The sequence below is a fragment of the Anser cygnoides genome, chromosome 1 (genome assembly GCF_040182565.1).
Source record: "Anser cygnoides isolate HZ-2024a breed goose chromosome 1, Taihu_goose_T2T_genome, whole genome shotgun sequence".
NCBI lineage: Eukaryota > Metazoa > Chordata > Aves > Anseriformes > Anatidae > Anser > Anser cygnoides.
In genome coordinates this window covers 143,026,146-143,051,660 of record NC_089873.1, presented here as the reverse complement: position 1 = coordinate 143,051,660, position 25,515 = coordinate 143,026,146, and the positions used below count along the sequence as shown (strand labels likewise).

Sequence of the window (25,515 nt, the reverse complement as noted above, 5' to 3'; positions counted from 1 at the left end):
AGATAGTAATGTACTATAAAATATAAACTTCTGTTCCTCTGTTCTAGAAATTTGGAGACCACTCTGTGGAACAGATAGAGCACATGCGCTACAAACACAGAATTCGTGTTCTGCAAAGCCACGAAGATACAACCAAGCAAAATGTGGTGAGTAAAATGTTGTTTAGGCTGAGGTAGTGTAACATCTCCCCTCACTCTCATTGCCGTAAGGCAGCCAGCTTTCATTTTTTTTAAAGGTGTCAAATCATGAAAAATGGAAGGCTCATTACTGACTCTGAAGGAAGCTCCTTTCTGGGATGCTGATGTTTTTGTTCTGCAGCCACATGTGTTATTTTCAGGGGTGGCTATAACATAAAGAACAACTGCAGGATAGTCTACCCTAGTGCCAGTGGCCATAGGCAGATGCCCAGGGAAGAGAGCAAGAACAGAGCGATCCTGATGTGATGCTTCCCCGGCCTCCTGTGACCTGCAGCTTAGGGACTTCCTGTCTTTGTTTCTAATAGCCCTTGAGGGATTTCTCTTTTCACGGATTTGTCCAACCAGTGAACCTGAAGGAGGAAAAATTGAAAAGATTTTTCAATACTCCAGTTTTCAGTTGTACCACATAAGTACCATCACTGGGAGGGTTCATGTGCTTGTCCATGTCAGTGATGACAGTAGCAAGCATTATGACTAATGCATTTTTTTTCTTTTTTATTTTAAGCTCCGAGTTGTCATCCCAGATGTTTCAATTCTTCCCGAAGATCTAGAGGAATTGTATGACTTGTTCAAGGTTGGTGTACCTGAAAAGTAGGGGATGAAGGTACTTGAGTGAAGCTTCTGGGTATAACCTGCAGCCTTCACTTAGTGGCACCATCTCAGATGTTGTGTCTGGGACTTCTGGGAGAGGTCCTCTGTCTGCCCGGGTGTATTATTTGGATGAGATCTGAAGCTGAACCTTGTCGTTTCGTCTTTTCTGTGGTTGTCCAGTTGTTAAAGAGATGTATTAACGTCCTGATCATTCAAAGGAGAACTACTTCAGAATTTCTTTTCTAACTTGCTGCTAGGTAATGGTCCATGAGAAATTAGGTTCTGGTAATTTCCACATGCAGACTAGACTTAATATGTAGATATTCTCACTGGGAGCTCTGTAGTCCTGCTCTCTTAATGCTCTTTAAAGGTAAGACTCTCTGTTTTCCATGGGAAAAAAAAAAACAAAAAAAAACAAACAGAAACTTATGTCTTCGCTGTCTGTTCCCAGTTTTCTAATAGTTTTATTTTTTTACATCAAAAGCAGCCTCTGTTTCAGTTCCTCTGTGTCAGGATGGTATTTGAAAGAGCTGTTGTAAAAGTTATTTGGAGACAGGGACATCTAAGATTGTGCAGATATACTTGATTTAGAGCTCCAAGTATGCAATTATGACCTCTAATGGACATTTCTGAGGTGTATTGTTCATCCATAAATACTGGGCACTGAGAATATTATTGTGGTATATGCTTAGTGCCATGTAGCATTGTGGATAAGAGCAGCTGTATCCTCAATCCATTAGTGGTCGCAAGAGGATGCTGCTGGAGCTTGCTCTGTAGTGCTTCCCTCCTGTTCCTTGCTGCTGTTTTTGATCTCCGACTTGCTTGCACTCCTTCCCGTTTCTTACTTGGTTTCTTTGTGGTTCCTTATTTCGTTATCTCCTTTGTTCCCCTGGGGCAGCTCGTTCTGTTAGGACCCTTCGTTCTGCATCAGCGTGTCTCTAGGGGAAGACTTAATAGGAACAGTATCCAGGCAGAGAGGTCTGGGAGAGAATAAATGAGCAGGTCAGGCATAAGTAACAGCCTGAATTTTCTATGGTCCCCTGTACCTTTGGATGGTTAGAGACATCATGGGCCAGATGTGGCTAACAGAGTGTCAGCAGCAGTAAATTTCTTCCAAGAATCTGTCCAGTTTCTCTTCAAGTTGATTAATTATCCATTGGAAATGATGAGAGCCCTTGGATAGCCTAATTAAAGATTCATACTTTGCTTTTCCTCACAGGAACAGTCTCAGTATCATCATAACGCCACACACAAAGAGAATTTTGAGTATTTCCAGCACACTTTGATGTGAATGCCTTTTTCTGCCAGTCGTGCTCTTTTGATACCGCAGACTGCAATTCCTCTCTCCCGCCTTTGATTTCTCCTAGAGGGAACATCTCATCAGATGTTACTGGGACACGACGAGCCCCGTCGTCGAGCGACACGACCCCAGCAGGCCGTACGCTGAGCAGTACCGGATTGATGCCCAGCAGTTCACGAACCTTTACAAGCTCGTCTCGCCCTGGACGTGTGGGGAGCACACTGATGTCCTCGCCAAGAGGACGTTCCGGCTCCTGGATGAGAACTTGGACCGTCTGATCGAGTTCAAGGGGCTCGCCAGCTGCTTAGGTATCGCTCTCACACACGGGGGAAGGTGGGCAGGGGTGGGGTGGCACGGGGTGAGACACAGATGGCACATAACTGGCACAAGAGGATGCAGACGGGTGTTTTTCTTGGATGTGTCAGTCTCCTAACCAGTCACCTTTCTTAATATTTAGTGTTCCAATCACATGAAGTAATTAGATTTAAAAGACAACCGAAGGTCATGATTCAATATTGTATTAAAATATGTAATAGGAATTTTGTTGAAAATATTCTAGGAATTAAAATCATACGTGGAGCTGTGTGGAAAGCTAGGAAATGCTCTCTGCCAGATTGCTGCATTCGGTATACCTTTGAAATTGCAGTATATTATCTGTAATTGCTTCCTCAAGACTTACTTTTTTCTTATATAAGATTATGTAAGATCGCTGCTTGCCTCATGTTAACAATAAGCAGAACAAATAAAATCTGACCAGAAAGGACTGAGCGTGGTGCTTGAGGCCACCAGCTGTGCTAATGAGATGAGGCTTTCCATCCCAAAATCTGGCTGAAGAATAGTGCTGCATCTCAACTGTTGCCTGACGCCAACTGAAAAAAATGATTCAATAGTCAAGAGCTTCAATAAATTGAGTAAATCCATATTCTTGCCACTTAAGCTATTTTTTTTTTGATGTTAACCAAACCAACCTATATTGTATTATGCGATTTTAGTTCTCATATTCTTTCAATTAAAAAAAAAGTTTTCACAGTTTTTCAGTCCCTTTGAAAGTTTAGAATCTCATTTCTACTGGTCACTGAAAATATTAGCTGTATTCTACGTGAAGCAGTTATCTCTTCGGGGCTTTTTCTATATAGATCAGCAGTAAGGGCCGAAGGGGAGAAACACTTAGAATCTGATGGCCCCCAAGGAAACGAGTTTTCTGTCTCTCCCCTTTCATGTTCCTGTTTATCTGTGGCAACAAACAGTCTTTGTTAGATTCCCTACCGTTCTCCTTGATATTTTTAAACGATGATGAAGTTCCACAGGGTTTGTGGTACTCCCAGTCTATCTTACAAGAACAAAGAACAAAACAGATGGCTGTCACCTGCTGTTCCTCATTAACAGGCACAACTTAAAATATTTCAAAGTAATATACTGGCCATATGTTTTCTTACATTGTCCGTGCAAACAATTATCTTTTGTGCTTAGAGATGGCTGATTTATTTTAAGCTGTGAAAATAAATGCTCTAGTCCACTTCCTTATTGTTCTTTTTTTTTTTCTTCTTTTTTTTTTTCTTGCAGATGTCATGTATAATGGAGAAATGAATGAGAAGATAAAGTTACTATACAAGCTCCATATCCCGCCTGGTAAGAAATTTGAAAGGGAATGAATACCTCAGTTTCCTCCAAAAACTCTTGCTTAAAGCTTTTGGGAATAGGCTGCTTAATGAAGAACCCTGTTCTGCTTCCTTCAGCTGGGAGTATAGATAGGATTTGCATTTGTAATTACGCTTGCTGCATTTCAAAAACGACTTCAGTTAAAACCTTTTTTGGTGGAATTTATAGATACACGATGCTAAGGCTCACATCTGCTGCATCCTGACATATTTTGTAGACAATTCTCTGGTTACTTCTAGGCAAAATATGAACTGGGATAAAATATTTTTGCATGGTTATACTCTGTTTACACTAAAAATGTCCTTATCACATCCTGATCCACTTTTGATTAGGTGACAAAACTTCGTGGTACTTTCTCTGTGCAAAGTTTTAAATTAAATATGCCATTCTTGGCAAACGTCCTACTCTCTCCCTGCAGCACCAGCCTTACTTACATTAAGATAATTTTATATTATGATTTAATGAAGTAACTGCTTAAGAACATCTTTGCCCTATTATTTAGCTTTCTTCAAGTATGTAAATGTTAAAAGCATAAATAGCCATTGTGCAGCATTTGAAGAATCAGTACACTTCTCAATTTTTGGCTAGCTCTCACCGAAAATGAAAGAGACAGCCAGTCACCACTGAAGAATCCTTTGCTGTCAACTTCGAGACCACTAGTCATTGGAAAAGCAAACGGTACGTGGAAATGGTTCTCTAACCCGTGTGCATAATGAGATAACCAACTGTCCATTTGGTAACCCTGCTCCATTATCTTCGCTCTCTGGTTTTTGTTTTGAAATATTGATTTACTGCAACGGCTTGAAAACTAGTTCTCCTTTTTCTGTCTACTCTGTAAAAGGTGATGCAGTAGATTACCAAAAGCAGTTGAAACAGATGCTGAAGGATCTCGCCAAAGAAAAGGATACTAAAACTGAAAAAGAATTGCCAAAAATGAGCCAGGTATGTATACTGGAGGCTGTGGTCTGCTATTAAAGAAGTGGAGAGCATTCACAAGTGAACTAAATACAGCAGTTGAACTCATCCTGATTAAGCGTAACTTAAGCCCAAGTTTCGATTCAGTCCTTTAGATATCTAGGATTTGCTTACTCTGATCCAGGGAGAAGGCATCTCGTTTAAAAACTCAGCCACCTTCCTAGCAGCTTCCTCTCCTCGGGCTGCCTGGTGAATAGAAGAGTTTCAGACCCACCCTCACCTGCAGTGTAGCGGGCTGGCAAAAAGCCCTCCTCAGTCTCCAAGAATTCCTGACAATGCGTACTGCTGTTCTGTTCTTCCTCACCTCCTCCCTACCGAACGGGGTAACCTGGTTGATTCATCGCCAGCTGAGACTTGCCAACGTCAGGTGCTGGTATATGGAAATCTACTGGGGGAAGGGGGGGCCTCTATTAGGAAAACATGTGTATGGCCGTACAAAGATGAGACCGTACCTGGAGCTCCTTCTGTGATGGCGCTGCTAAACAGTTTTAAATGGGTGGCATGTACTCGGCCTTTCATGAGCTCAGCAGGGCCCCCTCATCTCGCACGAAGGCATCATTTGATTGAACTTCCTGAGGGCTCTTCCAGCTTGAATTAACCTATTTTTGTGTGAAACTTCCGGGCTGACAGTTATCCTAACAGGATATTAAAATATCAGCTCATGGCCTGATAAGCATCTGTGATGTGTGAGCAGGGGAAGGAGCCTGCATTTTATTATTAGAAAAAAAAAAAAAGAGCTGGTTAGAGATGGAGAGAAATAGCAGAAGGGAAGTTGCTTGCAGGCCTACAGGTGTTACTTTGGTTGTGATCCTGTGTAACAAGCACTGTTTTTCCACCAGTTTGCATCCCCTCATTTGCCTTTGATCATTTGTGATGTCCTTATTGCCTGTTCTGATCGAGGGAGCACAATACTTTTCTGTCCTGGTCCCCCTTTTGATTTGCAGTACAGATACTTCCTAGCATCAGTGGAAATTGAAATCCCTTTGCTAGGATTTTTTTTTTAAAGCAAGCAGAAGTTAAAAACGAGCAAGTCCGCACAGAGTATTCCGGATTCCTTTGCAGTACTGTGCCCTCTCCTGCCTCCTACGGTCACCCGCAGCGTGGCTGCTCAGCAGTTTTGATTCTAGCTTCTCATCCTTTACAGAGGGAATTCATTCAGTTCTGCAAAACCCTGTACAGCATGTTCCACGAAGCCCCAGAGGAGAACGACTTGTATCAAGCCATTGCCACCGTGACCACGCTGTTACTGCAGATTGGCGAGGTAGGACAAAGGAGCATCAGCCTGGGGAGCGGATCGGATGAGTTCACTGAGGACCTGCAGCCCGAGGCCGCGGCCGCAGATCAGGACGCCGTGTTTACTGACACTGTGAAGACCCCTCACAAAGACTCTCAGTCGTCACCGGTAACCGAAGGGGACTGGACTGTCTCTTTTGAACATATTTTAGCATCCCTCTTGACCGAACAGTCGTTAGTTAATTTCTTTGAAAAGCCCTTAGAACTGAAACCAAAACTTGAGAACGCAAAACTACACCAATACAGTCTCAAAACAAACGGGATGAGCTGCCAGTCACGGGGCGAACAGACAAAACTAAGCACACAGTAGCAGCAAACCTGTCAAAAAACCGACATGCACTGACATTATGCCAAAGCACATACTGTAAAAGGCTTTCAGTTAGCAGTGGACTTTTGATAAACAATTTGTTGGTCTGTGGTTTTCAGTTTAATAGCTTTAAAAGCTAAAGAGTGTACAAGTTGTTTTGTGCCATTGATTTATTATGTTCTTGTTTTGAATGTAAAAGGAAACATCTGTCTACAGCGTGAAGACACTGAAGTCCTCTTCCGTACTGGGAGTACAGCAGAGGCTGGCTCGTCATCTTTTTTTTTTTTTTTTAAAAAAAAGAAAAAAATGGGGTAAAAAATTCTCAGCTACTGTCTGCAGTTTGTTTGGGTTGCCTTTTTTGCACTAATACTGAAAACCGTTTCAATGCTGGTAATTGAAACTATTTTAATATATTTGAGTCTATTCCAATTTGTATGTCTTGCTGACATGTTAAGTGTACATGGACTGTGCTTCTGATGTTGGTCTGTGAAAACATGCACTTTTCAATAAACCCTTTTTGTACTAGACTTGCAGTGGCAGTACTTCTTGGTTTATGGCAGGTGAGTGCCTTCAGTCCCTCCTCATTAGACGAGTTCCCTGAGACCCTGTGGCTCAGTGTGGCGCAGCCGTGTTTGGGAGAAGCCTCCTGTTCTGTCTGGAAGACCAGCAGGGGACCAGCCCCAGACTTTATCCTGAGAGGTTACATACACAAAGTACTGTTAAAATACCAGTGTGACGGCTCTTTATTCCCCCAGGAACAAAACACTAGGACTCTGCCACCCACACATTTATCTTCCACATTACATTCACATGTTGAATTCTAGTGTTATTAAAAAAAAAATAGAATCACACCATTATGTACACGCCCCAGTGAAGTAAGGTGTTTGAAGAGCCTGACACCTGTTCAATTCAATGCTTTATGAATGAGAGCTTGAAGAGACCAGACAACACACACACAAAAGACTTAAACTTTCTTTTTATCGTTTTATTGTAACTAAAATGAGTTTAATTTTCATCCACGTTGACTGTCTGTAGGCCTGCAGAACAAGAAATTGCATCATTATCCATTCCCAGGACAATCCCCTTTATGTATATGCAAGTCTTCCCAAGAGAACTCCCCCTACAGTTTCAAAGCTAGTTTGCTGATCTATTTCTGGAAAAACAAACTGCATAGGCACAAATGAAAGTTTCATCTTAAATTATTTTGCAAACAGGATACTTTTCACAGCTGACAAGCAGAAAGGCTCAACCAGCTTGAGCTTCCAACATCAGGTGGACTTCACGTAGGAAAACACAAACCTTAAACCACCCTAACAACTACGGTCGGTGTTTTTTATTCTCTCAGAATTTACGTGTTTCTATTAGTTCACTAAATTCTCTATTTGGGTTGTAATGCTGATCAGGCTAGCTAGCAGTCCTGTTCTCTACAGCAGAGCAAGTTAAGCCAGCCGTTTGGCCCCTTCTGCACGCTTTTCATCCCGGTCTTGTACTGCAGGAGGAGCTGTCCCACTCCACTAGCTGCTCACTACAACACGGTGCGGAGAAAGAGCACGCAACGTTACCTTTGAATGTTGTGACTGGTACGTAGGTAACCAGTGTGTACAGCTTGTTTGGGGAATCTTCATCCTCGTTGCGTTTTCTGGACAAACGCACACGGATGCGGTAAGGAACGTTCCTAAAACAAAGATGACATTAGTTTTCAATAAATTATGTACTGATTTTTTTTTTAGTTAATAGGGAAGAAAAAAGGACTTTGCTCCATGGCCACAAACTTCGCTGATTTCTTAAGCTTCACTTATTTGTGAAAAGACAGTGATGAGTCAATTCTGTTTGTCTCAGCACCATAACAAGAATGAAAGCCTGTGCCTTGCAGTTTGAACTGCTTGCCTCAGAGCAGCTTTCTTCTTTGTTTTCAAGTGAGCAGGTAAGAGTTAACCGAGCCTTGAGTTAGACGAATCCACAACATAGTGGGTGCGTGGAGTCAGGAGTGCACCATCAGTCTACTACTGATCCAGGAGATACACCGTGAAGATGATCTGATCGTGGGGCACAGCGTGAGTGTGATCAGCAAGCAGCTGTTACTAACAAGCATGCGTTAGCTGAACAGAACAGCTCAGTCGGAAGGGACCTTCAGAGAGCACCGAGTCCAACTACCCGACCACTTCAGGGCTGGAGGGCGTCATCCAAATGCCTCTTGAACACTGACAGGCATGGGGCATCAACCACCTCTCCAGGAAGCCTTTTCCAGTGTTTGACCACCCTCACGGGAAAGAAATCTTTCCCAATGCCCAGCCTGACCCCCCCCAGCACGGCTCTGTGCCATTCCCGTGTGTCCTGTCACTGGTGCCCAGGGAGCAGAGACTGGCACCTCCCTCTGCGCTTCCGCTCCTCAGGACACTGCAGAGAGCACTGAGGTCACCTCTCGGCCTCCTTTCTCCAGGCTGGACAGCCCAGGTGTCCTCAGCCTCCTCACATCACATGCCTTCCAGCCCTTCTACCCGCTTTGCTGCCCTCCACTTCCAAGTACCTTAGTGTCCTTTTTATATTGTGGAGCCCAGAACTGCACACAATGCTCAAGGTGAGGCTGCACCAACACTAAATCCAGGAGGAGAACCACCTCTTCTGACCAGCTGGCTGTGCTGTGCTTAATGCACCCCAAAATGGGGTTTGCCCTCTGGCTGCCAGGGCACGCTGCTGGCTCGTGCTGAGCCTGCTGCCACCAGCACCCCCAGGTCCCTTTCTGCTGAGCTGCTCCTCAGCCACTCGGCTCCTGTCTGTGCCTGTGCCCGGCATTCTTTCCTCAACAGAGAATAGGGAGGGGAAAAAATAACCCCACAACTATCCTGAAAGCCTGTGTGCCCTGTCAAGAGTCAGAGTACTGCCCAGCCTGTATGCCACAAGTCAGGGTGCAATTTTAGTAAACATTACAGCTCAACCAAGGTCTTATTTATGGGCATACAACTGATCAACATTTCTTCCTCACAACAGCCACGGAACCACAACTGAACTGCTGAGATGGTTTTGTGACACGAAGTCACTGCCTCACGTCCTCCCCTAATACTGCACAAAACGTGATGCTGAGGGCAGGCACCAAGTAACTTGTCTGCACTGTTTCTAGAGTAACCTCCTACCTCAGATGAACTCAGGGCTTTGGACTAGTCTTGCTCCGAGTATCTCACACAACTTCAGAAGGAAATTCCTCCTTGCCGTACCTTCTCAGAGCACACTTACTAAATCAGATCTAGCACAGAGCGTTTTTATCCATACACTAAGACTCAGGAACTTGCTTCAATTCACCCCCTTCTGAAGCCGAAAGCATTTCTCACAACTTCGCTTGGATCCCTGACCACCACGCTGGCTGACACTGTGATTTTGGCCTCTCCTGACCCTCCCAGAGGAGCATGTTCTGCTTTGCATACCTCAGCAATTCCGGACGAGTGAAAATTGCAGTTCAACTCACAGTGGGAAGACAGGTGTGGCGACTTCCTGCTCCACAGAACGCGCTCCCACAAGCTAGTGCACAGAAGCCCTAGGTAGCTGCCTCACTGCTGAGCATCTGATCATGCTGTCGCCTGGCTCAACTGTGACTCCTCTGCGTACGAACCAGAACAGCTTCACAGCAGGGACAGAGCACAGCAACCCGATTTGGGCCCGTCTTCCCGCTCTGTTTTTGATGGAAGGGTTGGCCAAGGCGCACAGCCCCAGGTTAGGACTGTGCATATGGCACAGGCCAGACCTAGGCTTCTATTTCCTAGAAGATGCGGTTTAAAACGAGGGCCTGTGGGTGCTCAGTTCATCACTTACAGTAGGAATCCCTGGCACGTAGCCTTGTACTATGGTGTAAGAGGTCCCACCCCTCCCCGTCTTTTCATAAAAGCCTTTGGGCCACCTTAACACGTCACATCAACTCCCGCATCAGCTGCCTCTGTGGCAGCAAATCAACCAAAGCTGTCCTATTTTGGTCCCCAAGCACCTCATCATTTGCGCTTTCAAAACAAGGTTAACGGCCCTATTTAACACACACCTCGTTATTTCCTTGCACAGCATCTGCCAACTCACCACGCTTCCAAACCTAACTCTGTTCGGGCACCTCACAGGTCCCAGGTACCCGGCCTGGGACTGCAGCTATCACCAAGTTTCTAAAACCTACCTGCTGCCATTAGGATTGGATTGGTATACTGCAGTACTACAATACCTCCAATCCTTTTTTTTTTTTGGTGCAAAACCCACATTCCTTCTCCCTTTGGTTTCTCACTAGAAGCAGAGTGAAGGTCTTTCAACTCCAGAATTTACTGAAGCTTTGCTACAAGGTCACCAAGGGAGCTGACCAGAGCACAGAGGTGAGTATAAGCTTAGCTTAGCACACGCCCTGTAAGAAAGGAAGCATTTGCAAAGAAAACGCACGCACAGGCTACAGATCTGTCTACCCCTTGAAGTCCTCCCTCACCCAAGGCAGAAAGCCGCCGAGACGTACCTTATTCCTTTAGCCCAGACTGCCTTATTCAACCTGGTGTCGATGCGAACGTCAGGAGTACCCATTTCTTTCATTGCAAATTTGCGGATTTCCTTGAGAGCACGCGGTGCTCGCTTCTTGAAACCCCTAGGACAAACAGGAGAGCCATTTAGTGAACTTCAGGGATCTGTCAGCACTGGACACTCGTTGCAGCAGTCAAACACTGATATTCTCTGAACATACCATTCAGTCATTTTGTTCAGCAACCTCCGCCGCATCACAGCGTGACCAGACCTTTAGGTAGCTGCTCACCTCCAGGTCTATGCCTAACAGAAGCCACGCACATCTACACAGAATGAGCTCAGTAAAATTTTGCAGCTGCAAGACCACCCAGATCTTAAGTCTCATTTCTAAAATGTTCACACTATCGCTTCTTGCACAACTACTGAAGAGATCAGAGCTTTCACAGAGACTGTAACTAAAAGGCCTAGAAAAAACAGCAGCACGGCAATGGTCATACAAACTTGAAGTAACTTTATCATCACAGAAATATACAGCACAAAAATAAAACCGATGCTATTCCCAGGAACAGTTTCTGTTAAATGGGATTTGACGTTTATTTTCTTCACATAAGGACCGCACCAGAAGCCCCACTAGAGCTGTATCACAACCACGGCTCGTCTCCTGCATATTGTAACTGCCACATTCTGTGAGACTGACAGTGACGCGGAAGGTCAGAGCTGCGCTGCGACTGTTTTGCTGTACACATGACTAGGGTCATCGGGGCCTCAGGCCCCACAGTGGGCTATACTCAGCATTACTTAGAAACAACTCTTGGTATTTACTTGATATTAACCAGGGCTGGGTAATTGCACGTGAGATATGGATTACACATAAAAAGTATTCCACCCCTTAGTATCTCATGCTTCCCCAACACAGGAGGGCCTGAGGACAGGAACATCAGCATTACGATTAGCATGATGAGCAGTCAGGGTACCACTGCCTCCCATCCTCACCCACGGTTTTATAACAGTCCGCTGTCTCACTTCTCTCCTGCTCTAAGTTAATTTCAGCAATTTCAAACTGGTTTGACTTGGGTATAGTTTTCTTCCACGTGACTTCACCATACACACGTTAAGAGAATCAAAGGGCAAGGCAGTTTCTCACAACTCCTCTCAAGCACTGTGCTGCTGCTACGTGGCTGTACAAGACTCAGCGTGTTGTCAGGTCAGTTCCTCTCACCTACACAAATGCACACAAAACCCAGCAAGTATTGTTCACCTCACACAATCCCGTGTTAAGCACAAATCCAAGTATTTGATTACAACAGCACTTAATTTCTAAAACTTACTATAATGGGCTGAATTTTAAACTTCAGCTGGGAAAGAATGACAACTTGGATGCAGAAATAAATAGCTCTACCTGCAAATTAAGGCCAGGAAATCCAGTCCTCTGCAGTTTAAAACCCACCGAACCCACTCCCAAACGCCACTTTATTTCACGGATAAAACCCAAGAACTTACACGCCATGGATCCGCTTGTGAATGTTGATGGTGTACTCCCTGGTTACCACCTCGTTGATGGCAGACCGTCCCTTCTTCTTCTCGCCACCTTTCTTCGCAGGAGCCATTTCAGCAACGCTGAAAAGCAGCCGCGCAGAAACACGTCAAACACGCCACGATCCCTCCCGCACTCCCCTGCTCCTTGCTGTCACACACAGCTCCCACACTCGGTAAATTATCCCGGATGGGGTCGCAGAGTTTCATCGCATTCACAGTTTAAGCAGCACCTCCCCAGCCCCACAGCCCATTTCCTATCTCCGTGACAGGCCTGCGACCCCCTCCCCCCGAGGCTCCCCAGCCCCTTCCCGTCGCCCTGAGCCCCCCATCTTCCTGCCCCAGCCCTCCCAAACCCTTCGGGCTGCCCGCCAGGACACGCCGGTGCCCGGGAGCCCCCCTCAGATCCCGCCGCCTCCCCCCGCACCCGGCGGGGCTCCCTCAGCCCGGCGCTAGGCCGCACCCCCCCCCCCATCTCCCCGCAGGCCCGATGCGGGCGGCCCCCGCCTCCCCGCTGGGAGCCCCGGCCCGCCCCGCGCCCAGGGCCGCCCCCGGCACCGTCCCGGCCCTGGGGCTGCCCCCGCGACGGGACGATGGCGGCGGATGGCGGCGGATGGCGGCGGGCGGCCCCGCGGCGCCGCTTACCCTGCCCGGGCGCGGGCCGGAAAGGATGGCGCAGGGCAGCCTGGGAGCCACGGGCACTTCCGGGTGGCGGCAGGCGCTCACTGCGCAGGCGCTAAAGGAAGGGCGGGGGGGGGGTGCGGGTGCGCGCCTTGGGGAGCGGGGGCGCGCGTGGCACCGCGGGGGCGCGCGGCGTGGCGCGGCCGTTGGTGCCCTGTGAGGCGCCTCAGGGCGCTTGCCCGGCTCCTGCCGCCTGCTGGTTCCTCTGGCAGGGGCCGGGGCCGTGCTGTGGTGTGATAAAGGAGGTGTCACGGCAGCCCTGGGTGCGAAACTGTGCTGACAGGCTGTGTGCGCGCTGTGGGGAGCGAGCGCAGTCACCCGAACCTGGAATAAGGGTGCAGAGAAGTGAGGCAGAGCACGAAAAACTCGACACTGAGCTAAATCTGCCCTCACAAGTGCACCAAATCCTTACACACAACATACTAAAACGTGGTAGTGGAAGACCCTCCTCCCCCCCCCCCCCCATATTTACAGCTTCTCCCTCATAACTACTTACAGTACTGCTGTCTTTAGAAAAGTGTTTGCCCCAAGGCTAAGCTTGTTTTGGACATAGCCACTGAAAATCAGGAGAGATGCAGGTGTATCACAAGCATCCCCGGGAATAAAACGATTTCTCCAAGGGGTTTTCTCTTCTTGTGACCTCCGTCATTTCTTCACAGAAAGAGCAGTCAGGCGCTGGGACGGGTTGCCCAGGGAGGTGGTGGGGTCACCGTCCCTGGGGGTGTTCAAGGAGAGGTTGGACGTGGTGCTTAGGGACATGGTTTGGTGGTGACATTGGTGGTAGGGGGGTGGTTGGACCAGATGATCTTGGAGGTCCTTTCCAACCCTAATGGTTCCACGATCATAGTAATGGGGACCCACAAAGTTTTACTGCTGTGGGTATTTCTTCTGAGGTGCTCGGGTGCCTTTGTCATCTCTTGCCTGCATGGACAAATGGACAGATTTCCCTTCCCCTTTCCTGAACTAAGTCTGTACAGAAGTGGACAGCATTTGTGAAATTAGCCTCTACTAAGCTGATGTGTCTGTGCTAAGGTTTGCCTATAGTTAATGGAAGAGAGAATTTCCTTCAGACATCAAGTGAGAGCACCTTAGGGTTTAGCTCTTTAATCTTCATCTGGAGGGGTCACTCTTGCTTCACCGAATGTAAGAACTTAAAGACGAGCCTGCTAACTCGTGTATCTAAGACAGCTGCCTAAAGCTACTGGCAGAAACGCTTTCTTAGAGACCAGATACTTGATCCCCTCATCTTTCTTCAATAAAATAAAAGGACTGTATGGACTGAAATACCTGTGTACCAATCAGTGTTACCAGTCAGCCTTACTGTGAAAGCACCAGGGTCATTTTACCAGCAGGTTTTCTCTGGGAGATTTTTAGCTTTTTTTTTAGATGTTTTTTCAGAACTCAGTTTTCTGAAGTGAACCTTTTTTGTTTTTCTGAAAGTTTACTTCCATCATTTCCAGCTCCCAGCCCAATTATCTCCGTTGTTCCTCTATGACATGGAAACCAGTGCTGTGACATGATCCTTGGTACAGAATTGTGAGAAGAACAGCACGGTTTGCACTCTCTTCAAGGTTAGGCTGTCTCAGGCAGCTGCAGGATGCCCTGAGGGGCTTCTGGAAGCCATCCCTTCAATCTTGCTGTGACGGATGAACACGTTACCTGGTTATCCACCTTGTTCTCTGTTGGATGTTGCTGCTTCTGCCAGAGAGTCAGCAGAGGGAAAGCAGACCTGTACATTGGCTCCTCCATTTAGTAGCAGTCAGTTTGAATTTAACGTGAAAAAGTGTCTGCACAAAGATGCCAAAGTGGGAACTTGGCTCTCTGTGGTGGGGGCATGTTAGCAAATCCAGCAGAGGAGTATCAGAAAACTCAGGACAGCGATGTCTTTAAGCTGTGAAGCTACTGCTTTGTGAACACAGGTCAAAGCCCTGGTATACGTTGGGTCAAACCACTCTGAACTGTCTGTTGTGCCCTATGTTTGTCCCAGTCCAAAACTGACTGGTTGGAAGTACAGAGCTGCCTAAGACCATCAGAGTTTTAAGGGAATAAGAAATGAGCTGTCTGCATTAGCAGCTTATTTAATTTCCTAAGCTATCATTCTCATCGCCTATGCCATATCACAGATCCCGTAGGATAATATTTGTTTCTAGTTAATTGGTTGCCAAACATCTTGCAAAGCTGTAGCTCATACTATAAAATCTAAGGTGAATCACGTAGTTGAACAGCCACAGGAAAATGTGTGCAAGTCCTGCAATAAAGCCTTTTGGCTATTTTATTTTATTCTACAAATAAAGACACTGTCCATCATTATATGGAAAAAAATAATAGTTTGAGTCGTATATAGCATGAAACAGTAGTACCCTTCACAGAAACATTTCTAATTCATTAGTTTATTACAAAATATCCACTCACAAAAAAGCACAAGCACAATCTTTATACTTGTGAAATGAGTTGATATTTCATATACAAAATAATTTCCACATAATTCCATATAATTTTATTTTATATAGAAATAGGTCATTATTACAACAGCTGTACAATACACTACTTTTTATTTAATAATTACATAAAATCTTTCTTAGAAACATATCAACAGAAAACATACAAAAAAAGCGAAAAGTGCATTTCTTTTTTTTTCCCCCCAAAGGAAAATTCAATCCTAAATGTTATAATGAAAGAGATATGTAATAGTCTGCAGCATCCCGAGTCAGTGGGCCAAAACACAGTGCATATTTCTCAGAGACTTGCAGTGAGTGAGTTATTTAGCTTGAAGAAGGATCCATCGTGTATTATGGGAGAGTTGCATGATTGTGCTTACAAGTTGAGTTCTTCTTTGCAATCACAATTCGTATGTATAAAACAGTCCAGTGTTTTTTGTTTTTTGTTTTTAGTTGTGAAGAACAGTTAGGGTAAGCTGCATAATACTTTTCAGATTCTAAATCAAGAGTTATGAGCTGTAGACCATCTTCACCAATGACCAGGCTTTCTTCTCCATTGGATGTGCTAATTTGGCCACAAGAATAAGGAAACAAACTTCTCTTTACAGAAAGTGCCTAGGTTTTGTCCTCTGTGCAGTTGTGCAAAATAATAACAATAATCATAATAAAAATAATCTCTTGTTCTCTCCTCAATAGACCTTTGACGCAGTGCTTTTCATACACAAAAGAAGAACTGAAACAGTGAAGGCCAAGTACCTCAAGTGTCTGTCAACAGTCTTTTGGAATTGCCACACAGCTTTCTGAGCGGCACGCCGAGCTCGAACTCCTCCTCCCGTGCAGCCGGTGACGGTGGAGTTTGCACAGGACGGTGCTCCTCTTCGTTCCGCTCTGTGCAGTGTGTACTGTGCTCACCAGACAGCGCCAACTGGATCCTGCGGGCCCTACGTGCGCTGTGTGCGGCAGTCTGCGCCCTGTGGCATCCTTCTGTCACAGAGCTCTGAAAGAAAGGCTTGTGCAAAAGCCAAAACGGTAAGTACAGAGTCATTCTCTCCTGCCCCATGTGCCCATTGGTTAAAGCTAATCGTGCATTGATTGTGCTGGTGGGACTCTATCGCAGTGGCTGTGGTAAATTTGATGATTCTGATAAGCTATTGCTTCTTCTTGGTAGTTGCTGCTGCTGCTGCTGTGCCTGATGATACCCCGTGTTTCCTTGCTGTGGTGAGTAAGGTGGCAGGAGCAAAGAATCGGTTTGCTCATTGTGCAAAGAACTTGGTGTTTGCACCTACAGATAAAATAAAATTCACCGTGTTGTTTGATTCTTTCACGTTAGAGCTCGTCGTCCTCAATGTACAGCGTGCTTAAAAATATTACTTTTTGCTGGCTTTTATCTCTGGGGCTGTGTGCTAGGCATGGGGTTAGCCTACCTATGCTAGAAGAAACAGATTTAAATTGCAGCAAAGAAGATTACAATTAGGCATTGAGAAAGGTTTTCTAGTAGGAATGCACTGCCTAGGATTTGCGGGTTATTCTGAAAAGCCTGTTTAAGAACAGGCTGAGCAAATATGTCAGAAATGACAAGGCTAGATGACAGAAATGAAGCAGAAATAACACAGGGGATCCTAGTGGACCTCATGAGGCCCCTTCTAGCCCTTTCTTGTTGTGAGTTTACAGTAGGGTGCGACATTGCAGTGTTGAAGTCGATGTGAATTTTGCAGATGCTCGCCTGGGAATGGTGTCTGCCATGTTTTTTCATTAATTCTCAGCTATGATAAGGATTTCGTTTTTCAGTGTGATCATTTGAAGCCGATGATTCTCTTTCAGTGATTCCAGTGGAGATGTGATCAGGTTTTATAGACTCAGTTCAGCTCCTTCTGAGTTAATAGACACCTCCTTTCCCCCCTTTCCCTTAGCTTTACGTGTGCTGAATTGGGTAAAAAAAAATCAGTATTTTTATATCTTTAAATCACCTGGTGCTTCCAGGTGATCTGCTCCAATTCATCTTCTTTGCCTTGTGGAGTTGAGGAAATACGCTAATTTATGGAAGGGATATGGGTATCTGATCCCGATCTTATTTTATGTTGGTGCTGGTAATTAAAAATCATCTTTTGACTTGTAAACTAAGCAAATTTTGTACTTAATAAAGAGTGCAGAATAAATCCAAAGGCAGCAATTTTCTCCATCTAGAAATACACTTTAAATACATCCAGGATAATCTGATTATGTTTCCAATGTACAGGATTAGTAATTTCCTTTGAAATATTCTGACTGTTCTCACTGCTCCCTTGCTATACTGGAAGGGTGCACGACACCGTATCAGTGTCTTGCACATTTCAGTTATCTCTGAAATGGCCATCTCTGCCATGATCAGGCTCCCGCTGAAACTTACAGCTTGTCAAGGCTTGCAGGCCCCGTTTGCACAGCCCGTTTGCCTTATAATTCTGTGACTATGTTTTATACATTGTCCTCTTTGTCCTTCCCTACCTGCAGGTAGCGTTGTTGCTGATGCTGTTGGTGCTGGAGTTGCATAGGTGGCAGAGAGGATGGCTGGGAAGGAGGTGTCGTGGCAAACCCTTGGTTTAACACTGTTTGTCCCATCAGAACGATTGGAGAGCCACTGCTGGAAGTCTGCACTTCCAAACTTTGAAACATTTGTTGGTTTTGAGAGTATCTGTGGAAGAAAGAAGTAAAACAGTCAAGAACAAACGTGTAGAAACAAAGGCCTTCTCTTAGGATATGGGGTGGGCGTCAATAGTCTTCATAAATAATTCTTAGTAAAGGATTCCAGGGCATCAGACCTGCACGCATGAAAACCAGCAGCATTGGCTTAACACCGTACATGAGCTGGACTTGGAGGGCAGAATACATCTCACCTCAAAACCCAGACCACATTTTAGATTCATTACAGATTCTGGTTTATGCATGTCTTCTCTTCAGCCACAGATTCACATCCCAGGCTCATTAAAACACATGGCCTTTGATTTTGTATTAATAAGCTGAGTTCTGAACTGCAGCAGCTGAGAAGTAGACACGTTCCCTGTTCTGCTGCCTGTGCTTCTATACGACTGCCTGTGGGGATGGTAATCTGCAGGATGGCTAGGGTTGATTACTTTTTAAGCTCCTCATAGACATTGCCAAGTATGGTCAGCAGTTCCCATAGCTGTGACCCACATTGTAGGACCAGAAGAAGTCTCTAGAAGTCCTCTGGACTGGGGGATGAGCCAGAAACAAAATACTCAGCCTCTGTTGCTAGTCCTCTTTTGCACAGCAAAACCCAAATATTTGTTGTTTTGTGGAAGGCTGTGGGTAAAACCACAAGGAAGCTACTGCCAACCCAGCCTAATTCTGTTTATCCTGTAAAGGGTGATGAGATCATAGTGTGGTGTGTGTTTGTTAAACAGCTGTTCAAAATTAGGGGTTGGTCAGAAATGGTAAGATTTGGGTACTTATACAAGCATGCGAGCTCCAAAAAAAGTGTCCTGTGAGTCGGGCAAAATATGTGAACGGGAGGTGTATCTTTGAAATTCCGGCCTTTTTTTATTTAGAAGCTTAAAAGCAGATCTCAACTGCAGATCGGTATGTTTTAAGTTGGAGGTTTTAACTCAAGGTAATCTTAAGCAGCAACAGTGATGTTTGAAAAGAAAAGTGCTGAATACCTACATTCCTGAGGTAACATACAGAATCACTTTAATGATGGTCAAACATTATCATTTTGGCAGTTCACAATTAAGGACAGAGATAAAAAAAAGAAAAGAAAAAAAAAAAAAAAAGATGAGGCTGACCCTGACACTAAAAGGCAGGCTCGGCCCAGTAACGCGTTCCTGCATTTATAACTACTTCATCATCTTACTAAAAAACGCTATTTCCCCTCAAAAGCAACTTTGGGGTTTTTGACAAGTCACATACTTAGCCTGGGATCCAGCCATGCTGAGGTCTGAAGGGTGTCTTGCATTACAGGACCCGGGCATCATTGGCTGAATAGGTTGGCTGAGCAACAGTCTTGCACATGGAAAAAAGAAAAAGTGATACTGCTGTGAGAGAAGGACCATACACATGCCACATTTTGAAAACTGACAAAGGGTGCTTTTGGAGGCACAGCGCAAGACTGAGCATTAGGGGATGTAACCTCAGCTCTGGGCTGTAGCAGATGCCTCCTGGGCGCTGCTGGGTGGAGGTTTGGGGCCGTGCCCTTCAGTCCTGGTCACTTGGGTGTCCTTCTGAGCTGCTAGATTTCAGGAGAGGGAAATTTCTGTTGCTCCTGCTGGTTTCAGTGGGAATGGCTCATATTGCCTGAGTATCTGTCATCTTTTTGGTTCAAAGAAGCGTGTAGGTTGGAAAAAACCTTCAAGGTCCAACCATCCGCCTAAACTACCAAGTTCATTGCTAGACCATGTCCCCTAGTGCCATGTCCACACATCTCTTAACTGCCTCCAGGGATGGTGACTCCACCACCTCCCTGGACAGCCTGCTCCAAAGCTTGACCACCCTTTCCATGAAGAAATTCTTCGCGATGTCCAATCTAAACCTCCCCTGGAGCAACTTGATGCTGCTTCCCCAGGTCCTGTCACTTGTCTCCTGAGAAAAGAGACCGGCACCCTCATTGCTGCAACCTCTTCAGGTAGCTGTCCAGAGCGATGAGTTCTCCCCTCCTTTTCTCCACACTAAATAACCCCAGCTCCCTCAGCCACTCCTCGTAAGTCCCTTCACCAGCTTTGTTACTCTCAATGCATTCCAGGACCTCCACGCCCTCCTGGTAGCGGGGGGCCCAACCCTGAACACAGCACCCGAGGTGCGGTGTCACCAGTGCCGAGTACAGAGGGACAATCACTTCCCTCCTCCTGCTGGCCACACCATTTCTGATGCTGGTGCAGATGCCATTGTCCTTCTCACCCCGTCCCTCACCCACCCACTGAGGGCAGCCCAAGATGGTGGCCACCTGGGCGCCCCCCCCGTGTCCCGCCCTACCTGAGCTGCTGGTCGTGGCTGCAGCCGGCGGCGGGTGGGCCGGGGCCGGGGCCGGGGCCGGGGCCGGGGCCACGGCGGGGTGGTGGGGCTGCAGGGGCCGTGGCGGGGCCGAACGGTGGGGCCGAGGCGCGGAGAGGACGGCCACCACCCGGTGCCAGCTCCGTGCTCCTCACTGCCTTTGGGCCCTGCAAGAGAGCGGGGAGAGACGGATTGGGGTGAGGCCTGGTTAGCCCCGCTGTGAAAGCCCTGTGATGGCAATGAACCCTACAAAAGGAAAAGCTGTGTTTTTTGTTTTTTTTTTTTTCCTATTTATCCACTTTTTGTTTTAATAGTCATGCTAATGCAGGTGTGTGGGAGGTTAAACGCTACGGCTGAGGGGTCTGAAGCTAATGGTGCCGCTACATTCGCCACACGCCCAGGCAACAGAAATAAGAGCTAGGTTTTCTGAGAAGGGAGGCACAACAGGTGGGTGGAAGAGCAAAGACTGGAAATGCCAAGAAGCCTGCAGTAAGACAAAAATCCTGTCCAAGCCTACTTGCTTTCACAGGTCTCATTTACAAATACCTGAACCCAAACTTTTTCCTAGGGAAGGAAAGGGAAAGGCACATTTGCAGGACTGACATGACTTCACTAGCTTGTTTAGTAACAGCTCAGCATCTTCTTTCCGTATTAAATGCTCCTCTAGTCAAAGAAGTGATTACCTGGCTCGATATCACACTTGCTTCTCTCAGTACTTGCTGGTTCGGTGTTTGCGGAGATACAATTTGCCCGGGGAGCTGAGGACTGGGGACAAGCTGCTGCTGAGAAATGACCCCTGGCCTCTGCTGTAGCTGCTGCGGCTCTGGCTGCTGAATATTGCTAAAGCTCAGGGACACCGTCGGCTGCTGTAGGAACATCTGGAAAAGAAGAGGGGGACGTTTTATTGACATAGCCCAGCTGTCACGGATAATGAAGGTTACAATTAAATCCAAAGATATGTTCTAAAATAAAATCATCACAGCTCGGAATTCACCACACATTTACTGTTAATTGGAAATCACATTTCTTTCCTACGTTAACAGTTCTGCTGTCTCTGGTTTCTTTCTTTCTTCTTCTGAAAATGCATTCATTACTTGTGAAATGTGTCCTGAAGGTAAAAGCCCTCTCTCCACGGGGCAGGCAGAGCCCTCGTGAGAGCAGTTCGCTGTACATTCACCGTGTTCTGGGGCATCCCGACCAGAGAGCTGGGAGTAACTCCATGTCTTTTCAATCCTTTCATTTCTCTTTTCAACAAACCAGGCTGCCTTTCAGGCAAGGCTGCTTTTGAATTTGTCTCGGAAAATTCAACACCTTCTATACAGTTGGGTCACTGAGTGTATTTAATGAGGCCACAGCCAGGCCAGAGTTGACTGTGTTGAATGGCTGTGTCCTTATCATTGAGAAGATGTGTAAACAGACCGTCACTGTCATTTATCTGATTTCCTGTCAGGTAGCTGTCACCTGGTGTTCTCCCTAATCAGGCCTTGCGTTTGACTTGTGCAAAAGAGCCAGCAGCCCCTCTGTTAGTGTTCTGTAAATGATACGCTCTCCATTCTTGCATTGCAAGAAGAGTCTTTCTTCTTTAAAAGTTGCAGGGCTTTGGAATATTTTTGCTTTTCTAGAGGCTATTTCTTTCAATAGAGCCATACAAAAGAAAAAAGGCATCTTTTAAAACTATTAATTATTAATGCTACAAGCTATCTTTGCAATATTTCAAACCTATCCTCTTGCCACCAAGGACTGTACAAAGCGACACTTCCCAGGTAGTTAAAGGCATTTTTGGCTCTGGTTCTGATTTCACACCACTTCTACAAGTGTGGAACTCCATTATTTTAAGTGGAGCTACTCAAGGCTTAAATGAAATCAGAATCACAATTATTTTCTTCATTACTCATCCATCAGTCTCATGCCTAGCAGTACATCTGAGGTACACCCAGTAATTAGTACACCTTTCCGCAACTTATTGCTGTATTAGCAATTCCCTAAACTATCACGTCCCCTGTAATTTCTCTTGGAATAAAACCCTGCACCTTTCTCTAAAGAACCGGCACAATGCATTGCTTTTCTCCACAGAAGTATGGGCTGATCCATCATATTTGTGCTTATATATCTAGCTATTAAAACACAGTTTTTAATTTACTATGATAAATTTGTAATGAATCTCTGTGTGCCAAGACTTGACTCAGAATTGAGTTACAGACAAAGCTCATGTTAATCAGTTACATTAATCAGCAGAGAGAGGTGGGCAATTAATGAAAATGTTAATGGACCTAAAGCAACGTCTTGTTTCAGGTGCTGTAGACTAACTACACCTCAAAGATGTCTGATAGAAATAAATGGGTCAAGTAACAGAGTTGTGTCTGCTTGCAGTAGGTCTGAAACTAGCTCTGAGTGTTTTCTTTTAAAAACAGTGCTCACAGAGTTTGGAGCCATTACATTTCAGAAAGACAGATGGTCTTGCAACTTCTGCCAAGTAAATAGGTCTTATTATGAATAAATCAAAGGCAGAAGTTATGAAAATTCATTTTCTTGCTTATTTTCTCTATATAGAAGCTAAGTTTTGAACATGTTCGGTAAATGAACCTGATTAGCTCTAGCAATGAAATTGGTCTCCATTGATATGAAATGTTTAATGTAACATTCAGAACAGGTAAAGCAAGTGGTGTGCTTCAAAAATGTCATGTGGGATGTGAGCCCACTGTTTCTGGAAGATCAGCATGAAGTAAGACCATAAGGAGCAATATCTTAAGCATCCTCCCTGTACAAGGCACACAGTGCTGGCAAAATACCAAGTTCATCCAATGCAAACTCAATATCCATCAATGCAAATGTTGGGCAGGGTGGGGACTTGCAGCAAATGACTTACTCTGCAGGGAGCTGCCTGTGTGCATGCCTTACTTTGAAGCAAAGGCCAAGTAGCTTATTCTTGAAAGAAAGCAGAGCAACCTACTTTGCAATTACCAGTGTGTGCCACTGGGTAGGAAAGCGCACGGCTAATGGTTGGCAGCTAGCATGCTATAAATTTACAACCAAGTTTATCACAGTAAACCAATTTCTTTTATTTATGTGTTCATACCCTGAGAGACCTACGTGCGTTTCATATCTAGGGACGCTCTCCCTTGCGTTATAATGGCCAAAGCGGCATTATTACTGTCAGAACACAAATGTCGGGGAAAAACAAGCTCAGGGCAGGAAGCAGTGGTGCCATTTAACCCATGTCCCCACAGAACTGGAAGACTCAAGATGCCTAATCAAGAAAAGAGTTAACCTAAGAGAGGATCGAAGTGGGGAGTTGCTACCTGCAAGTAAGCCTGAAAGCAAGAATGTACTTCATTTGTACAAAACAGTGCTTTTTCATTATGTGTCTCTTTTGTGACTGCCTGAATTCCTCTGAAGCACAAAAATGTTGCAGCTTTAAATAGCAACAGAAACCCCATAATAAAGAAAAAAATCTTTCTCAGTCTGAGCAAATCCAAGCAGACAAATTAGCAGCCCCCTAACTGTGCTGCCGATAACGACACGTCTCACAGCTGATTTTGTGGACTGCAAGGCCAGCGAAGCATCTTATAAATATTTTTTAATTGGCCAGATTGTTAAGATACACAGCAAAGCTGTGAGGGAGGGAAGGGACCCTCTGACACGGCTGCCCCCTCATCCCGAGATAGACGGTCCCTGAAGCTAATGGGTGAATCGCATTGGCAAGACATTGTGGGGGAGACAGCTCTTTGACTCTTCCTGCTCCTTGGGTAATCAGGTGGTGATAACCTTCAGGCTCATCGTTAGAGAAGGGAAGACTCCTTATGTAAAATACCAGCACTGGGAATCTGAGGTTCACGGACTTCGAAGGGAGACTGGTTTGTGAATCATGGGTGGCAATGCACGGTCTCATTTGCAGTTCTTGCAAGCTGGTCAGGCTCAGCTCTTCTTTCTGCTTTCCTCTCCATCCGCAATTCATTAGCCAGACTGTTCAAATCTGGCACAGACACGGCATCCTTCAGACTTCTGAGGTTACTCTTGCTGCTGCCGCCCTTAATGCTTTCGTTTGTCAGGAAAAGCAGTACCAGAGATTTAATGGGGTTTTGAACACTCTTCTTCAGGGCCCACAGCCCTCCTGCTAGTTTGGTCTTTCATCACGCAAGGCTCTTGGAAATAGTGACAAATGCAGACGACTGCTCAACATCTGTCCAGTTGGGAAAGCGTTTCTTGGTGGACTGCTGCACTACAGTTTTGAAGACCTCTGAAGGAAATGGAAATGGGGCTCAATTCTCCACAGAGCTACCTGTACACTTCTGTGTGGAAGGGAGGGAGCCGGGGGGGGGGGGGGGGGGGGAAGATATGCTAATAAATGAGCTAACGAGGGAAAATGATAGAATGCTTCCCCCTTTGCAGCCAGCACACGGCACTCCCCCATGCTTACAACCTGCACAGCCCCATTCTCTACGCGGAATATTAAAAGGACCAGAAATTCACTCAATAGTAAGGCTCTTCTGTTTGCCAGTATGCTTTGTAGCCTTGATAATAGACACAGATCGATGTCTGCAGACATCTAGCTCCTTGAATGATGAAATCTGTTCAGCAAAGCATGCGGTTAGATTTCTGATTTAACAGTTTACTCCTAACCTCTTGTGAGTCACAAAAGTGCTACATGTGAAAATGTGAGGCTTTATTTCAAATTGCCTCTAGCCAAGTAAGACAAAGCTAATTCCTGGTCTCACTCCTTCCCTGTAATGGCACAGTAATTTCTGGTTTTCTTTTTTTTTTTTTTCCTTTTTTCTTTTTTTCTTTTCTATTTTTTTTTTTTTTTTTTTTTAAATTTAGAGAAAGCGGGAGAAGGAAAAGTCCCCACTCCAAGTCAGCGTGACTTCTTACAGCTCACTGTCTCGTGTGATTGTTCTGGGGGGGCTGAAAGGCACTTGGATGACAGACAGTGATCCTCCCCATCCAGCTTTGCCCCCTCAGGCTGATAGGCAGCCCCCACATTTCCGAGCTGCCCTCCAGCCCCCCTGCCTCTCAGTGCTGCATTTGCAGGGAAATGGTCAGTACTGACATCAGAGATCTTGCGGTGCTCTGAAAATATGTTCTCCT

General features: G+C 45.6%; 3 protein-coding genes and 1 long non-coding RNA gene across 9 annotated transcripts in view; 2 read left to right on the top strand and 2 right to left on the bottom strand.

Annotated features, from left to right (window-relative positions):
- Positions 1-6,849, top strand: part of TBC1D8 (TBC1 domain family member 8) — a 48,495-nt gene extending 41,646 nt beyond the window's left edge. For all 3 annotated transcript variants that reach the window (XM_066984203.1, XM_066984217.1, XM_066984210.1), the window contains exons 14-20: positions 48-146; positions 703-771; positions 2,156-2,396; positions 3,652-3,717; positions 4,336-4,425; positions 4,589-4,689; positions 5,867-6,849. In XM_066984203.1, the coding sequence (XP_066840304.1) occupies positions 48-146; positions 703-771; positions 2,156-2,396; positions 3,652-3,717; positions 4,336-4,425; positions 4,589-4,689; positions 5,867-6,325 (1,125 nt within the window). In that variant the 3' untranslated portion in view covers positions 6,326-6,849. The remainder of the gene's footprint in view (positions 1-47; positions 147-702; positions 772-2,155; positions 2,397-3,651; positions 3,718-4,335; positions 4,426-4,588; positions 4,690-5,866) is intronic.
- Positions 6,850-7,286: 437 nt separating this feature from the next.
- On the bottom strand, positions 7,287-13,083 carry RPL31 (ribosomal protein L31). Its single transcript, XM_066984258.1, has 5 exons — positions 12,977-13,083; positions 12,299-12,415; positions 10,797-10,922; positions 7,885-7,997; positions 7,287-7,359 (listed from the first exon to the last, which is right to left on the bottom strand). The coding sequence occupies exons 2-5, from the start codon at positions 12,403-12,405 to the stop codon at positions 7,328-7,330; spliced, it is 378 nt and encodes a 125-aa protein (XP_066840359.1). The 5' UTR covers positions 12,406-12,415; positions 12,977-13,083; the 3' UTR covers positions 7,287-7,327.
- A 2,797-nt stretch (positions 13,084-15,880) lies between these two features.
- Positions 15,881-25,515, bottom strand: part of NPAS2 (neuronal PAS domain protein 2) — a 99,132-nt gene continuing 89,497 nt past the window's right edge. For 3 of the 4 annotated variants that reach the window (XM_066984235.1, XM_066984227.1, XM_066984250.1), the window contains 5 exons: positions 21,114-21,308; positions 20,413-20,597; positions 19,354-19,446; positions 17,932-18,118; positions 15,881-16,459 (listed from right to left, as the gene is read on the bottom strand). In XM_066984235.1, coding sequence (XP_066840336.1) covers positions 16,208-16,459; positions 17,932-18,118; positions 19,354-19,446; positions 20,413-20,597; positions 21,114-21,308 — 912 coding nt within the window. In that variant the 3' untranslated portion in view covers positions 15,881-16,207. The other variant, XM_066984243.1, reaches the window with a different exon arrangement.
- Positions 16,343-18,065, top strand: LOC136787130 (uncharacterized). Its single transcript, XR_010826811.1, has 3 exons — positions 16,343-16,479; positions 16,619-16,668; positions 17,938-18,065. It is a non-coding gene; the product is annotated as an uncharacterized lncRNA (long non-coding RNA).

Coding starts and splice junctions, on each gene's coding strand:
- RPL31 (XM_066984258.1), bottom strand. CDS start 12,405: ATGGCTCCTGCGAAGAAAGGTGGCGAGAAGAAGAAGGGACGGTCTGCC. Junction 10,923..12,298: donor CACAAGCGGATCCATGGCGT/GTAAGTTCTTGG, acceptor TGTTTGTCCTAG/GGGTTTCAAGAAGCGAGCAC. Junction 7,360..7,884: donor ACCAGTCACAACATTCAAAG/GTAACGTTGCGT, acceptor CTTGTTCTGCAG/GCCTACAGACAGTCAACGTG.